Genomic DNA, 15,601 nt, shown 5'->3' with positions numbered 1-15,601 from the left:
CTGGCATCTTGACCAAGGGGCTTTGTCCTGTGTGTTTTGAAAAAGGTTTGCTGAAGAGAATGTTCACTCCTAGTAGCATAGTTTGCAACTCTCAATGGCCAATAATAAGTTTCAGCAGAAAACAGTTTGTCGCCTGTTTGTTTCAACTTCCTCCTGGTACAGTTGGCTGTGGGAGGAACTCTTCTGTAGCCCCAACATCCCGTGGAAGATCCTGAGCAGGGACTTGGTGGGCTGATGCGGCAGGCCCGTTCCCCCACCTGTGACCCAGCTCTGTGAACTGTGACGCCTGTCCTCAGCCACGGGTGGTCCCAAAAGCAAAACATGCAGGGAAACCTGGTTTTCGGAGCACACAGCAGCTCCTCCTGCAGCTTGCAAGGCTGGCGAGAGCCCTCGGGTGGGCCTTCATTTGTTCGCAAAGCAGTGTCCCTCGGGCAAGCGGACCTCTGGCTCCCGGTGCCTCGGCCAGTCACCTGTGTGGGTCATGAGGGGCAGGACGGAAGCAAAGTCCACTCACCCTGCCCGGAGAGTCCTGGTGGGACAGGTGGGGAGACCCCAGCTGCTTGGCTCTCCTCTTCCTCCCAGCCACCTGCCCTTCAGGTGAGTGCAAGGGGACCAAAGCCAGACAGGAAGGCAGGAAGCCCTGCTGGACCCCCAGCCGAGTGGCCCAGGGCCCTGAGTCTCAGCCCCTGGAAGTGCCCTCAGGGCCTTGGAAGAAGTCCTATTCCTAGGGTCTGGGGCAGAGGTCTTCCTTCTGCCGGCTCTGGGGGAGGTTTACTCGCCTTTTCCAGCTTCAAGAAGCCACCCACAACTCCTCTCCATCTTCCCATTTCCTCTAACGAGGACCCGCCTGCCTGTGTTAGAGACCTTTGTGACCATATCTAGGACCTTTCCGGACAGTCTGGGATGGCTGCCATCTCAAGGCCCCTTCTGCCAGGCAGGTGCCCCCATTCACAGGTTCCAGGGACAAGGATGTGGATGTTCTTGGGACGCACCACAGTGGTCAGCACGCTTCCTCAGGGAGACACCGAAAGCGGCGATGTGGTGCTCTGGAACACGGAGCCCCTTGGCCACACCTGCCGCTGCCACCCTGGTGGGATTTTTCAAGCATCTGCTTACTTATAGAAGAAAGTTCAAGTGGCCTGTTAGTTTTGAGGTCTGCTGGACAGTTTCTGCCTCCACCCCAGGCTCACCACGCGCCAGTTGAGGGACTCCAGGCAGCTCCCGCCTCTCCTCCTGTACTCTTGACCACCTCCAACCCCCAGCCAAGCCCAGAAGGGTGTCTGCACTGTGGCTCCCCCGCCCCCATCCTGGCCTGGGCCACGGGAAGTCCTGCCTGCCTGCACTCTGCGGCTCCAGCTGAGGGGTCCTGACCTGTGCTGGGTGTTCAGGCACGGCTGACCTGCCACCCACACCCGCCCCACCTCTCCCTGGGTGCCAGCCTGGCTGCCCTGCAGTGACCCTGACTGCAGCGGCAAGAGGCAGGCCAGCTACAGGTCGCAGGCCTTAGGAAGTCAACCCAGCATTGTGTTTTCATCATACACTACTATGTAGACCATGCCATGTAGGAAGTCTCAGCAGCAGGTCGATGACGGGAGTGTGGCCAGGCCGTCTGGCAGGGGCTCTGGCCTGTCCACAGTTCCAGATTGCCACTGTCCCTCGGTCTTAGGTCTAAGCATGTGCTACACCGTCTGGGTGAATGTAAGCAGACCCTTCAGATGGACAGCTGCCCAAGGCTGACCTGTGGCCATTGGCAGGGCTGCACTGAGTTTCTTACACCCCAGGAACAGACAACATGGAACCTAACCTCACCCCCAGGACAGTCTTGCTTGGCTTCACTGGGAGTGTGCAGAGCCACCATCCAGCCTCACCTGTCACTTCCCTTGCACCACCAGAAGCTGTGCAGGCACCAGGACTGAGGGCTGGACTGCCTGGTCACATCCTGGCATCACCCCCACGGGCCTGGGACCGTGAACAAGATGGGTGGATGAGAAGACCCTGCCCAGTGCTAGGGAGCCAGTGGCCTGAGCACTGCTGCTGTGCAGGCCCTCCTGTGACTTACAAACCAGTGATCCCGCAAAGAATCATCCTTCTGTTTTGCTTGGAAGCCAGGCACCCCAGAGCTCCTGGCCCAGCAGGGCACACTGCTCTTGGCCAGAGGATTGTCCGAGGCAGTGTCATCAAACTGCTGTCAGTCACTGAAAAGGGGGCGGAATGGAGTCACACCCCTGGCATTTAGGATCCTGGCAGAACAGCAATGCTGACATCAGATGTGTTCAAACAAGGGACGTCATGCCACTTCACGTGGCTGGCTGGGGCCCAGCGAGGCGCTCAGAGCCCAGGCATGGCTGACTGGCTAGACCCATGGTGGCAACCCCAAGACAAGGACAGGGAGGAAGGCCCAGTGCAGGGGCCCTGCCCACCGGGAGGACCTGCTCAGGGAAGCTCAGCCCCAAGTGAGGCCTATGATAACACATTTTCAAATAAACTTTTACTAGTGCCTGATTTTTACTAGAAATGCAGGAGAATTTCAACCAATTGCCATTTCAATGATTCCAGTGAAACTACTTGGGTGTGGCTGTTGCTTATTGTCCATAGAAAAGCACAATAATTTATTGACATCTTCAGGGCAAAAAGGAGGCAGAGGAAGGCAGCCAGGACACGTGGACCCCAGCTCACAGGGTGGCCCGGGGGCTCCACTTGCAGCCGCTTTGGTACATAGCACCAGGTTGTTCACCTGTGAGGGCAGCTGTCTGCACGCTGGGGCTTGCAGGATGGCAGGGGAGGGGGCTCCATGCATCTACTTCCACAGCTCCCCCAGCGGCCTCTGTGAGACAGCATGGATGGTGTCCTCGGAGAGGGTACAGATTTCCTTGTGCACGTCTTCCATGCTTCTGGAGGCATCGACCACCTGTCCCCATGGGGTGGCAGAAGAGGGGTCAGTGCTAGTCACTGCTCAGCATGAACAGGAATTTCAGATGGGGATGGGTTCTGGAGGGCACAGCACAGGCACCTCTGGGTCCTTCACCCCACCTTTCTCTGACCCTTGGCCTTGATTGCAGAGGCGGGCTTTGCTTATGTCCTTGAGACAGAGCTACCCTGCACTCCCACCACAGCCCAGATGCAGGAGAAACCTCTTACCTACGCAGGCCGGGGACCACAGGTGGTAGCACTCAGACCCAGACACCGCTGAGGGACAGAAGGAAGGGCTGCTGCAGCCCTGTACAGCCACAGCCCCGCCTGGAGCTCAGGAGTTCCACACACAAGCCAACCTTGGATCTTGAACCCTCTCCCCGAAGAGGGGTTTGTCTGACACAGCAGGACTGCCCCCTCTTGCTGGCAGGAAGGACATGGGTCACCAGGGGAGCTGTGAGAGACTGCTCCCCACGAGGGAGGAGGGAGAGATGCAGTGTCCGTGCACCATGGGCTGCTGGTCTGGGCTGGGGTGAGTGCTCAGCCCTGATGGGACTAAGAGCCTTCCAGGCAGCCTCTGGGGTGGAAACTTCCAGAAAAGCTCACAGGGGCGCAGACACACTTGGAAGAATGTAACCATTTCGTGAGGTCCGACTATGCAGGAATGAGGGTGTCCTCCTGCAGAGCCTTAAGACCCCACATGAGTGTCACCTTCCTGAGGCCACCTTGCCAGCCAGCTGGGAGTTCCAGCTGCCAGGCTCTTACACAGAACTGTCACCAACTGTGGACACCCACGGTTCTCTGGGCAGGCTTACAGCACGTCTACCACATATAAACATGCACATATAAACATATCACATGCACGCATGTGCTTGCTGTACATAAACATGAACATTTCTAGTCCTTTGAGGGCCTGTGAGCAAGCACCCCGAGTGCCCAGATATTGACAGAGTGCCCCCCAGCAGCGAGAGCGGCCCCGAGCTCCTTCCTGAGAACCCACTCAGGATCTTGGCATCATGTTGATGGAGGTCAGAACTGTGAGCATCTGTGCTTTATGTTGACTGACTTTGTGTACCTGTTAGCAGGGTGTGTCCTAAGGTATTGGAGCAGCCTAAGAGAATTACCTTTTGGGTCTGGGAATGCTGAAAAGGTTTTCTATATAAATTAGTGGTTCTTCTCTTTCCACAGCTATGTCCTACTTTCAGATGGAGGGAGGGGACCTGTACTTTACAAATGCCTGTGCCACCTACCCCACAAAAAGCCCCCAGTGCAGGACAGTGGGGAGGGCCACAGGAGGCCGAGGGGGGAGCATAAAGCACGAGATGGCCGAGGCCGACACCCGAACTCTCAGGAGCAGCGAGGCTGCAGCCCGTCTGGCAGTCGCTGCCGTCAACAGCCAAGGCACGGTGCTCGCCCTGCGCAGGTGTGCGCAGCATGCGTGTTGCACCAGGGCCCCTGGCAGCTGGGACAGGCGGCCCAGGGGTGCATGTGCTGGAGAGAAGTGGGGACCGGGAGTGTAGGGAGGACGGGAGAGGCGCTGGCTGCCTTGCAAGGACCACGGGATGATGGACAGTCCTGCAGGGAGGCTGACTCCTGGGACTAGGGCCAAGCACAGGGGCATGGTGAGAGCATCCAGGGGTGGGGCTGGAGCGCGTTGGTGAGGCCTGGGCACTGGCATGGACAGAGGCATGGTCCTCACAAGACGCGGCAGGGAATGGTGCTGGGGTAGGGGCAACAAGAGGGGGCAGTGTGACTCCGACGGGCTGAAAGGAGAGCGGAGTGTGGTTGAGCTCTGAAACGGGAGGGACTACAAGGCTTAGACCCCCATGAGCTAGATGCTCATGGTAAAAATGGAAGGTAACCTGAGGAGGGATTGGGGGTCTCGTGTTCTGAATGACATGTGGCCACAGCCCAGTGGAGGACAGGAACCCCCTGGGTGTCAGATCTGAAAAGCCCCTGGTGGGCCTGTGGCTTCGGAGCTGCTGTCAGATGCCCCACGACTCACTGGCAAGGTGCTCGGTTCCCACATTCTGCAGAACGCACAGAGGTGCAGAGCTGCTGGCAGAGAAGGAGGAGTGCCGGCAGCCTGGCAGGAACCGCAGGGCCTGCCCCTGCCCCGCCCGATGGAAGCAATCCCAGGCCCCGGCCCTGTGGCTCCCAATTTGCAGTTCTGCAGGCAACAGTGTGACTTCTCACCTTCCAGTTCAAACTCGGGTCCCCCATGAGCTGGTGGAAGCGCTGCAGAGCCCGCTCCTGGAAAGTCCCGTTCTCGTAACGCTCACGGCCAAACTCTCCCCGAGCGGCAGCCTCCGCCAACTGTAACTGAAGGAACACGACCACGTCCGGCTTGGGGAGGCCCACGTCTGGCTGCTTGCACCAATCCAGGGAAAAGTTCTGGCAACAAAGTACCCAACGGTTAGAGAGAACCTTACTGGTAGACCAGTGTAGTTTGGGTCTCAAAATTCCTAAGAGAAGGGGGAACAAGCCAGCACTTGCGGAGACACCGAGAATTGAGGTTCCCCCGTGGTACCGGCTCTTCTCCTGCTCCCTCCTGCGCGCCCTTCGTCTGTTTGACTGTGTATGTTCAGGATGCCCCACAGCCGGGGCCTCTGGCAGTTGTGCTGACTGGTGGCCAGGCAGGAAGCACAGTCCGCGTGGCAGGAGCCCCAGAGGCCCCAGCACAGGAGGCCGGGCAGGGAGTGCACAGGGCCAGCACACCCACAAGGCTGTCGTTGCTGCCGGAAGAGGAAGGAGGGAGGACCGACCATTCTGGAAGCTGCTACGCATGCACACAGTGTGATCTCTCCTGCACGGTAGCTCTCCTGGTTGGTCTTATCGACTCCACAAGCGGCATCCCCATTTCTGGAGGGGCAGCTACGGCCAGAAAGGCTGTGACTCGAGGCCACACAGCTGACAATTTAGGGTTAGGCCCAGCTGTGAGCTCAGAACCACATGGTCAAGGGCGACACTGAGCAAGGACTGAGCCCAAGGACTGTGGGCCTCCCCACAGCTGTCCAGCTACTCAGCGGTACCTCAGGATGGGAGGGGATCAGCCCATGGCATGCCAATCATTTGTCCTGTACTCCTTTACAGACGGAATCAGAGTGACCAACACTTCATAGGAAGCGTCCTTTAAAGAAGAAGTCTGTCTAGCACGTGAAGGACTGGCAGAATTACAGGTCATCATTTTGCAACTATCCATGTTAGTAATCCTCTAGGGCTGTTAGGACAAGAGATAACCAGATATCCTGTGCCTCTGGAGAGGTGAGCCCAATGCTCCCATTTTTAAAAATTTAATGCAAGGAGAAAGAGGGGTGAGACCTATATTTTAAAAGAAATTCAAGAGCAGTTCAAGTATTAACTGGATTCTGACTCAATCTAACTGGGAAAACACAACTAAATCAAACAGCCCGAGGGAGAACTGGGAACTCTAAACATGGCCGAATGGCAGCATCACAGAATACGGCGAGCTTTTCTGAAGTGAGATTGTATTTTTCAAGGGCTTTTCGGGCCTCAGTGCAGCAGCAGGAAGAGCTGGCGGCGTGTGTGGCGAGGTACGAAGGCAGGCGGAGCGTCACACTCTCTGTGGGCACACTCAGAAAGGGGCAGGAGGCTGGATGCTCTGCTGTCTGGCTGGAAAGCAAGACCCTGGATATGAAGCAGTGCTGAGGGACCAGCTTGGGGAGTGTGTGATGTGAAGCGTGTCACCCCAGTAAAAAAGTTTGTGAAAAAAGTCTGTAGCTACATATATGTTTGTTCTTTGTACCGAAAGGGACCAAGTTAACCTAGCAAATAAGGATCTCAAAACCCCCTGGAGGCAGGTGAGAGCATCCATGTGCTCCAACTGCTGCTCTGGGCCATGCCTGGCACCCTCCCATCAGACCAAGCGGCACTCACCTCCTTGGCACTAGTGAAGGCAACACCAGAAAATGCGTATCTGTCCACAACGAGGGTGACACCCTGGCTCAACTTCTCTTTAATTAATGGCCTAAAAAACAGAGGACGCTTCTGAGCCACGGGCCTTGCTTCACACGCCCCAAACTGTTAGGCTTAGACAATCCTAACGAAACAATGCAGCAGTTCAGAAACCAACCCTATGAAGGGATTATGAGCAGCAACGGTAACCCTTTTTTACTCAAGAGAGCTCGGGGTCTTCTGTGTAGTGGGTGCCTCATGGGTCCTCCCAGCAGAGCCCAACGTGAAGACAAGTCCACTGGAGAATAACACATGCACAACTGCAAGGGATGGGCGCTCAAGCGAGGTTTGCCTGGCTGTCTGGGCAGAGGTGCGAACAGGAGGACCCAGCCAGAAGGCAGTGCAGTGATGTTTGTGCCCTGGAGCCTCAAGTGCAAGGACAAAGACAGACAGGATGCCAGGTCAACCAGTGATGGCAAGTCCCCCACGATCTCCAGCCCCAGGATCTTAGGAAGATGTACACCAAGGTCTGGACATTAGCAAGAGCAATCACTTACACTTTGGGGAATGAAAAGATTTGGTACCCGTGGCCCTGGGAAGCTCCCATGGTTTGGAGGGAGGAGACATACCTCCAACAGTGAGATGCAGTTTTCATCAGAGCATTATTTGTAACTGCAAACTATTAAACAACCGTCCACTCTTGAAAACAGGAGATCGGTAGACTATGGCAAGTGATTCAGCTCTGTGAAGATGAGACAGATGTCTACGAGCAGACAGAAACTGAGCTCCTGAAGCAAAACACAGCACACACGAGGAGGCTCTCCTTTGCTTAAGAAGGGTGAAGATATGTATCTGCTTGTTTTGTAAAAACAAACAAAAAAGTTCAGGAGGGCAACTCTTGACATGAATGGAATCAGCTGCCCACAGCAGGAAGGCAGGAATTGGACAGAAAGGGAGTGGGCAGGGCAGTGACTCTTTTGTATGGTTTTGACCTTTAGAACCATTTGTTTTATGTATTCAAAGACTAAAATTAAATAAAAAAGATGATTTTAAAAACCCTAAAATTTTATATAGAATTAAATGAAGTTAACTCTATCCCAAACGGACATGCAGTGAAGTGGAAAACCTGCCCCAAGAGGCTTCCGAACAGAGCACTATGTGCCTGGGGATGACACAGCTGCAAACCAGCCCTGCCCTTGACCTGGGCTTTTAGGGGTGTGAGGCAGCAATTCCAAAACCACTTTTTGTAGACTGCAGGACTGAGAAATGAGTGAACCCACTACTGTCAGTAGGGGAGCCAAGAAGAGCCCTGTGGTGCTGGACTAGAACAGCAGGAGTCAGTGTCAGCCCACATTTTAGTATAAATATACAGACAGAAACAGATAAATGTGTGCAGGTCTGTCTACGGCAGGAACCCCCACCTGCACCAAGCATATCTTGCACTCAGAGGTTGGTTTCTAAATACCATCCTTCACTAAAAGGAAAGAACAGCTGGCTCCTGGACTGGCATGGGCGAAAACATGAGAGAAGCCTGAACATGTTATACCAGAAGATCCTCAAAATATGAGCCCTGGCAACACGTCAGATGGACAGAGGACCCAACTGTAGAGATACCCAGGAGCCAAATCTGGAACTTTGAAAATCGAAATGAATGATGTTGGTGGTTTGTGATCTACTGAGTAAAAAAGAATTTGTGAATCCAACTGATGATGCTCTCTGGGGGATCAGATGCTCTTCCTTAGGTAGATTGCCAGCCAATACATGTAGAAGGAATGATGGAGTTAGAAAATCCTCCTTTAAAGTCATAGTAACAGAGACTTACGCTGGATTACTAGAGGAGGATGTCAGAGTCTGATAAGGAAGTGGGTATTTATATAATTTTGTAGAGTTTCCCCCTCTGACTATTTACAACAGGAGAGAAAGTCACTCATGGGAAGAGCCTGTCTGGCACCCCACACATGGTTCCATGGACTGCCAGTGGCGGCCCAACTGCCTTACATCCGTCCTGGCACGATGGCCTGAAGAGGACCCAAGGTCTCGTTCCTGGCATTCCTGACAAAAATGCAAACCCAGACCTACTTGTGAGGAAACTTCAGATAAACTCAGCATTTTATAAAATAGTCTGTGGTTTTTCAAGAGAGTGTGCAAATGACACAGCAAATGTGACAAAATGCTAACAGGTGAAGCTCTGTGAAGAAAACCTGGGAATTCTTGGAATTAGTCTAGTAAATTTTGTGGTTGATTGAAAGTCAAAATAAAAAGTCCAAAAATAGAGTAAAAAATAGGATTGCTATGGGAAATAAGAGAGATTACTGTTTCCAGAATGAATTCCTACATGGCCCTAGAAGGTCAGTAGGTCTTGGCGAAAAGAGACAAGGGGTAATGGAGCATATTATGCCATCCCGTGGGAAAACTGTATAGAAGCTAGAAGGCAGGACATCTTTAGGGACCAGCAACCAATCCAGTTAAGACGAAACAAAGCAAAAGCATAGAAAATTAAAAGGCTTGAGAAAATAACCAGTTTCCTCACTTAAGTGCTTCAAGTACCAAGGTGCATTCAAAACATCTAGGCTGCTTAAGCACTCCCTCCCAGGCCTGCCTGGCCAACTTCACTGACCCTCACACGGGACCCGCAAGAGGCGGTGCCACGCCACCTTTGCTCAGGAGGAAGCTGTGGTGGAGGGTAGAACAGGCCGAGGTCACACAGCTGTTGGCAGATGTGAACACAGCTTCTGATCTGTCCCCACGGACTTTCAAGTCTCAGAAAGACTAACCTGCAGGCAATGGCTGGGAGGTTCTGAACAGGGGGCCTTGGGTGCTGCTGCAGAGAAGATGGATAGCCAACAAGCAGGTCTGCACACCTGGGACAAAACCACTACTTAGGAAGCAGAGTCAGTATTTTCATGACCAAGTTACTTAACTGGGCCAAGTTACTATTCTAAAAAGCCACAAAAAGCAAAATCAGAATAGCTATGTCCATAAATGCCAGATGTATTAAAGATCACGAAATTACAAAAATGGTTTCATGTCCTTCTAATACTTTGAGTGGGGAAGGCCCTTCCAAGCAAGGCACCACGCCATTCAAAGGACAGTACTGCAGGCTTCCTGTGAGGGAGAACACAAAGCCACATGCAGCTCCATTAACAGGCCGCTAGCTAAATCTACCGTACAACAGCCTTGCCAGAGAGCACGCTAGAGCAGCGGGAAAGAATGAGGAAGAGCTACGGGCCTGCGAGGCAAAGTCAGGGAGCAAGCTGTGAAATGACTTGGATGGCAGCATCCCACTTATTTACGTTAAGCAAGAAAACATGAGGACACGTGTGTCATCTATGTGCGTAAACAGAAACAAAAGCATCTGAAAGCACATGCTGCACGCCCTCAGAGAACAATTAAATGCTGAGTGAAGAGGGTTGTAACACTGTAGGGGGTGGGAAGAGGGTCAGCCCAACTAAACGTAAACACTGTTTATCAACTGTAAGGAACGGAACACACAAATCCAAGGCATAAACAATAAAAGAAACTGGGAGGAGGGAGCAGCAGGGGCATGGGGAGCTCTGTACCTTCCCATCGGCTCTTCCATATACTGAAACTACCCAGAGAAATAGTCTGTTACAAAAAGGGGTGGGGGCAGGAGGAGGAAAAAGCATTAATTCGTGCTATAGGAAATAGCTATGGGTTAGGGACAGTGAATAATGGAACTCTGTAAAGGTACAGCCTCCAGTACTACTGTCAACACCGTTCAGAACCAGGCGGCATTCACACAATCTCAGGAGGAACAGGCGGGAGAGCAGCAGGGGGTGGGTCTTTACACTTGTTCCCAGCGGTTCGCAGAGAAGAGCAGGTGCACCGAGTGGTCCTCCACCTCATTTTTCTTTTCCAAATAAGAACTCAGAAGTTTGCCAATTTCAGTGGATCTTTCTTTAGGAAAAGGAGAAAAATACAAAAGTAAGGTCAGGCTTTCCATCTAAATTTGAATATAGTCTCTGCTGAACTTTGGTCCTGGACTGAAGTCTAGTTTTGAGTTTTATTCTAGCACATCTCTACACGGGTTCCGACCATCCCCTGAAGCCAGGGAGCTTTCCTGAGAAAGGGCAGCAGTGAGCAGGCACATGGGGGTGAACGCGTCAGGAGAACTAAGGCAGAGGGCAGTGACCGCACGGGAGGCGCGTGGAACCTGTAACCCGGCTGGCTTAAACATTAGAACGACAGACACTCTAAGAAGCATCTCCCGTTTCCCTTACCCACTCTGTAAATAGTAAGCTGTCTCTTGTACCAAAGTATTGGCGATATTTTTATAAGCACTTTCAAAGTCCCTGTTCAACTTTAAAAATTAAAGCTATGCCAAAAATCCCTCACAGGGCAAACAGCTATTCAGAAAGAGCAAAAAAGCAAAATACAAGACGGGTTACCAAACAGCACAGGAAGCTTTTGGGAGTGACGATATGATCATTAGCTTGATTGTGAAAACGGTTCATGGGTGTACAATTATGTAAAAACGGATCAAACCGTACTCTGTGCACTTGGCGCATCAAACTACAGATGAATAGAGCTGCGCAAAATAAAAGCACAGGTGCATCAGAACTGAGTGACACGACACAGCAGCCACCAGGAGTTAAGAGGGTAGAAAAAGACAGCTACCCCCACAGCTTCCCACTGGCGAGGGCTGACCGCGGGCCGCCGCAGCCCCGCTCCGCCCTCGGGGCCCGAACAAGGTAAGCGCGCCTGTGCTCCTCCGCGCGCCCTTCGATTCGGGGCTCGACAGCCAGAGCAGGCAGTACCCTGCACGGCGTCGGCTGGCCTACGGCGCCCGGTTCCCCGTCCCTACAGGCCCTCCGTCCCCACCGACCCCAGGGGTCCCCAGGCCCACGCGGGCTCCCGTCTCAGAGGCTCCCCACGCCCGCCACGACTGCCTGCGCGCTCCACCCACCCGGGAAGCGGAGCAGCTCCGCACGGTGGCCGGCGGCGCACAGCGCGGCCACCAGCTTGCGGCTCTGCGTGCTCTTCCCGGCGCGGTCCACGCCCTCCAGCACGATGAGAGCCCCGCGCCGGCCCGCCATCGCCGGCCCTTCCCGCCGCGCCGCCGCCGCCCCGCCCCGCCCCGAGCCCCCATTGGCCGGCATCCGCGGCGCACGCTGGGATTGCCTGGTATTTCCCTGCGCAGGCTGATGAGCTGGGATCGGCCCGGGGTTGGCCCGCGGAGACCTGGCTGCGCCGCCCCTTCCGGCGGAGTCGCGCCCTCCGGAAAGGCCGGAAGCCGAGGGGCTGCGGAGGCGTTGCTGGGCGGCGGGGCCGCGGTGGCGGCGGCCCAGGGAGAGGAGGCTGTCTCATCGGCGACGAGGGCGGGCGGAGCGGACAGCCAGTCGCAGAGGGATCCCCGGCTCTCGGGGACACCCAGGCTGCCGAGGAGCCCGGGGGTCCGCGCACTCCGGCGAGGGCCGTGCCCAGCGTGGGGGCGCGCGCTGCCGACCCGCTGGCTCCGCAGGCCCGCGCCAGGCAGCGTCACGTGCAGGGTCCGGACCTGAGGAATTGCGGGCGGACGCGGACACCCAGCCCGGCAAGCCAGGAGCTGCCTTTCGCACCGTCCCTGGGTGCCGCTGGCTTAGAGTTCGCCGGCAGAGGCATTAGTGTGCTGTCTGGAGGTCTTCATTTCAGGGAGGCAGTCGCTGCCAGAAATGTGGCAGACGTTAGATTCAAGGCTGTTTTCTAGTGCGCTTTTGAGACCAAAGAGATTGGTGGGGTCTTTCTGGGGTTGAGGATGCCAGTGGCTTCTCCCGAGCTCCCGACCTCAGTGGTTGGGCTGGGGTCACTGGCAACAACTTCCCTGACCTGTCAGTGGTTGCCTAAGCCCTGATTACGTATTACCCAAGGTACCTAGAGTGGGTTTGCGTTTCCCTGATTGACCCTTGCTAGGTTTCGGCTCGATTCTGGAAGGGTGCTGCATTATATTATTACCCATCATTTGTTTCCGTGCTTCGTGTTGACCTTGGCCATGTGACTTCCAAATGCTGTAGTCATGCGGTTACCACCGCAAAGTGGACAGTTTAACAGCTGTTGTGTGGTTCTCCCACTTCTTGGTCCCCCAGTGTGAGAAAAGCGTGTGTACAATTAGGGCAGCTTTTTCATCCTGGACTGAAGACACAGCCACTGCGGCTGATAGGTATAGCACCACCAGCAAGAAATAAACAAGATTCTGAGTCACTGAGACTTTGCAGTCCTTTGTTATGGCAGCGCAACCGCGTGAAAGCTCACTGATACAAACGCTAGTGTTTAATGTAGGTGACGTCCCTTTGCTGGATGTCTCCTGCTCCAAAATGTCCATCTCTTTGCCTTCAAAAGGATGAAGGGTTTAGAATACAAAAGAGAGACCTCCCTGGGTTGGACAAGTCCCAGGACAGTCTTGTACCACAACTGGATGATGAACTCACTCACCAGTCAGACGGAATCAGCCCATCAGCTTTTCAATGTGTAGTTTTCCTGGTCTCCTGTGAAAATGGAGGGAATCTGGCCCATGGGCATAATGAGTTCATTAGGTTCTCTATACTTTTTCATTAGATTCTCTTTACTGTTTGAGATTTTTCCATTAAAAAAAGAAAAGACAGAAGCCCTTTTACTACGTTTCTCAGTGTGTGGCGCCTGCCATGTCCCAGGAATTGGTCAGGCATTGCTACTATGGTCTATCAAAGTCTTTCTCATTGTTTGCTGGGCTGTCAAAAAAACACAAACCACAGACTGGGTGGCTTAACAGCAGAAAATTAATTTTTCCACAGTTCTGTAGGCTGAAGTTCCAAAAGATCAAGGTGCCAGGAGGAATGGTGTTTGGTGGGAGCTCTCTCTTCAGCTTGCAGATGGCTGTCTTCTCACTGTCATCACGTGGCCCTTCTACTGTAGAGGTGTGGACAGAGATGGGTCTCTAGAGTTCCTTTCTCTTAATTAGCCCTCCAAATATAGTCACATTGGAGGTTAGGGATTCAACCTGTGACTTTCGGGGGCTATTTGGTCCAAGCACTCACGTGCTATCAGAAGAGTAAGATTGTGCTGGGCACGTCACTGCGTTGCTAGAACCTGTTTCCTAGACCTCCTTGCCATTAGATATGGCTGGCTGACTGTTACTGCCATGAAATGTGAGCAGAAGGTGTGTGCTCCTCACAGTGGACTGAACACCCTTCCTCAGCCCACTACACTGTTCTTTGCAACCTGGCCTTGACTATGAGGGCAGTGTGGAGGGCCTGTGGGGCCAGACACCACACCAGAAGGAATCTGGGTCACTGAGTAACCTCATGGAATATGACTCTCCACCCACTGGACTGTTCCCATTAGGACTGTTACGTAAGAAATTGAATTCTGCCTTTTATAAGCACTGGATTTTGCCTGGGTTTCTTTGTTAGACCTGAAGCCTTCCCCTAAAGCGCTGGTTTTAGCTGTGCGAGATTTTCATTGTCACAACTTGGGGAGTGCTGCCAACAGCATCTATGGATGCTGTTAAATATTCTAAAAGGCACAGAACAGCCCCCCACAACAAAGAGTTATCGGGCCCAAAATGTCAATAGTGCTGAGGTTGAGAAGCTGCTCTAAAGTATATAGCAATGAAAAAGATAGTAAGGGAGTCATCTCTCTTTTTGGTAATTCTTAAAACAGGATCTCTGCAAGAGAATTCTGTCAGTTTCTTAAGTGGATGAAAGAAGACAGTGCTGTCAAGAAGATATTTTCATTCTTTGATGAAGGGCCATTTTAATAATAAAAATTTTTTAGATGAAAGGCATGGAGACCAATTTCTCCATAGATAATGGTAAAGGACATAAAGAAAATGATAGAATTACAAATAGCCAATGCATATGGAATATGTTTAAATTCACTTAAAAATCAACTACAAATTAAAACACTGAGGTCGTTTTTTTTCTTTCTGTAAGTCAGTGAAGATGAGCAAGGATGACAAAATCTAGGGCCGACAAACGTATCGAAACAGACTCAGGTGCATCAGTTGGTACAACCTTCCCCTTGGAAGAAGGCAAAAATTTAGAAGAACCAGCACTTAGAACAAGCAATACCCTTTGACACAGCAGTTCCATTTCTAAGAATGTATCCTAAAGAACTACTAAGACAACGTGGTAAGTTAGAGATGGCTTCAACCCTTTCTACCCCTTCCCTCAAATCTAGGTTGGCCCCAATGACTTGCTTGACCGATAGATGGAGTGAGGCGATGTCTTGGGACGACCGAGGTGAGGTTACACGAGACTTGCACCTTCCACAAAGGCCTCCTGGAACTCTGGAAGCCCTGAGTGGCCACCTAAGGAGTACGAGTACGGAGGACTACACACAGGCACTCTGGTTCACCACCATGCTGGCTGAAATGCAGCCTTCCAGCTGCCCAGGAATCTCTCTCATATCACACGGAACAGAAGGATCACTGCACTGAGTGCTGCTGGAATGCCTGGCTCATAAAAATGGGGAGCCATAATGTGGTTCTCTTAAACCACTAGGATCTCAGGCAGTTTGTTATGCAGCAATAAATAAGTGGAGCAGATACAGCTATACAAACAAATGTTCACCAGAGCGTTATTTGTGGTAGTGAAAAATTAGGAATAGTCAAGATACTGTGTAGAAGGAGTTTATTAAAGTATGGTAGATCAACACATGTATCCAGTAAACAGAATACAGTAGAAGTAAAATATGGGTAGATGTTCACGAAGAGTATTAAGTGAAAAATGTAAACAGTGGAAAATTGGACACAATGATTCCCCGTAAGAAAACCAACAGACCAATTAAAACACAGGTGAAA

General features: G+C 52.6%; 1 protein-coding gene across 3 annotated transcripts; it reads right to left on the bottom strand.

The window, feature by feature from the left end:
- Positions 1-2,570: 2,570 nt before the first annotated feature.
- DTYMK (deoxythymidylate kinase) lies at positions 2,571-11,930 on the bottom strand. 3 transcript variants are annotated; one of them, XM_037009542.2, is made up of 6 exons: positions 11,753-11,930; positions 10,635-10,743; positions 9,600-9,686; positions 6,808-6,898; positions 5,107-5,304; positions 2,571-2,908 (listed from the first exon to the last, which is right to left on the bottom strand). In XM_037009542.2, the coding sequence occupies exons 1-6, from the start codon at positions 11,880-11,882 to the stop codon at positions 2,798-2,800; spliced, it is 726 nt and encodes a 241-aa protein (XP_036865437.1). In that variant the 5' UTR covers positions 11,883-11,930; the 3' UTR covers positions 2,571-2,797. The 3 variants fall into 3 exon arrangements, with proteins under 3 accessions (XP_036865437.1, XP_036865436.1, XP_073073892.1); XM_037009541.2 differs by lacking the exon at positions 9,600-9,686 and having other exon boundaries at positions 11,753-11,926; XM_073217791.1 differs by lacking the exons at positions 6,808-6,898; positions 9,600-9,686 and having other exon boundaries at positions 11,753-11,929.
- Positions 11,931-15,601: the final 3,671 nt, after the last annotated feature.

The sequence above is a fragment of the Manis javanica genome, chromosome 12 (assembly GCF_040802235.1).
Source record: "Manis javanica isolate MJ-LG chromosome 12, MJ_LKY, whole genome shotgun sequence".
Lineage (NCBI taxonomy): Eukaryota > Metazoa > Chordata > Mammalia > Pholidota > Manidae > Manis > Manis javanica.
Note: the sequence above shows the minus strand (reverse complement) of the source record. Positions and strands in the feature narration are given on the sequence as shown.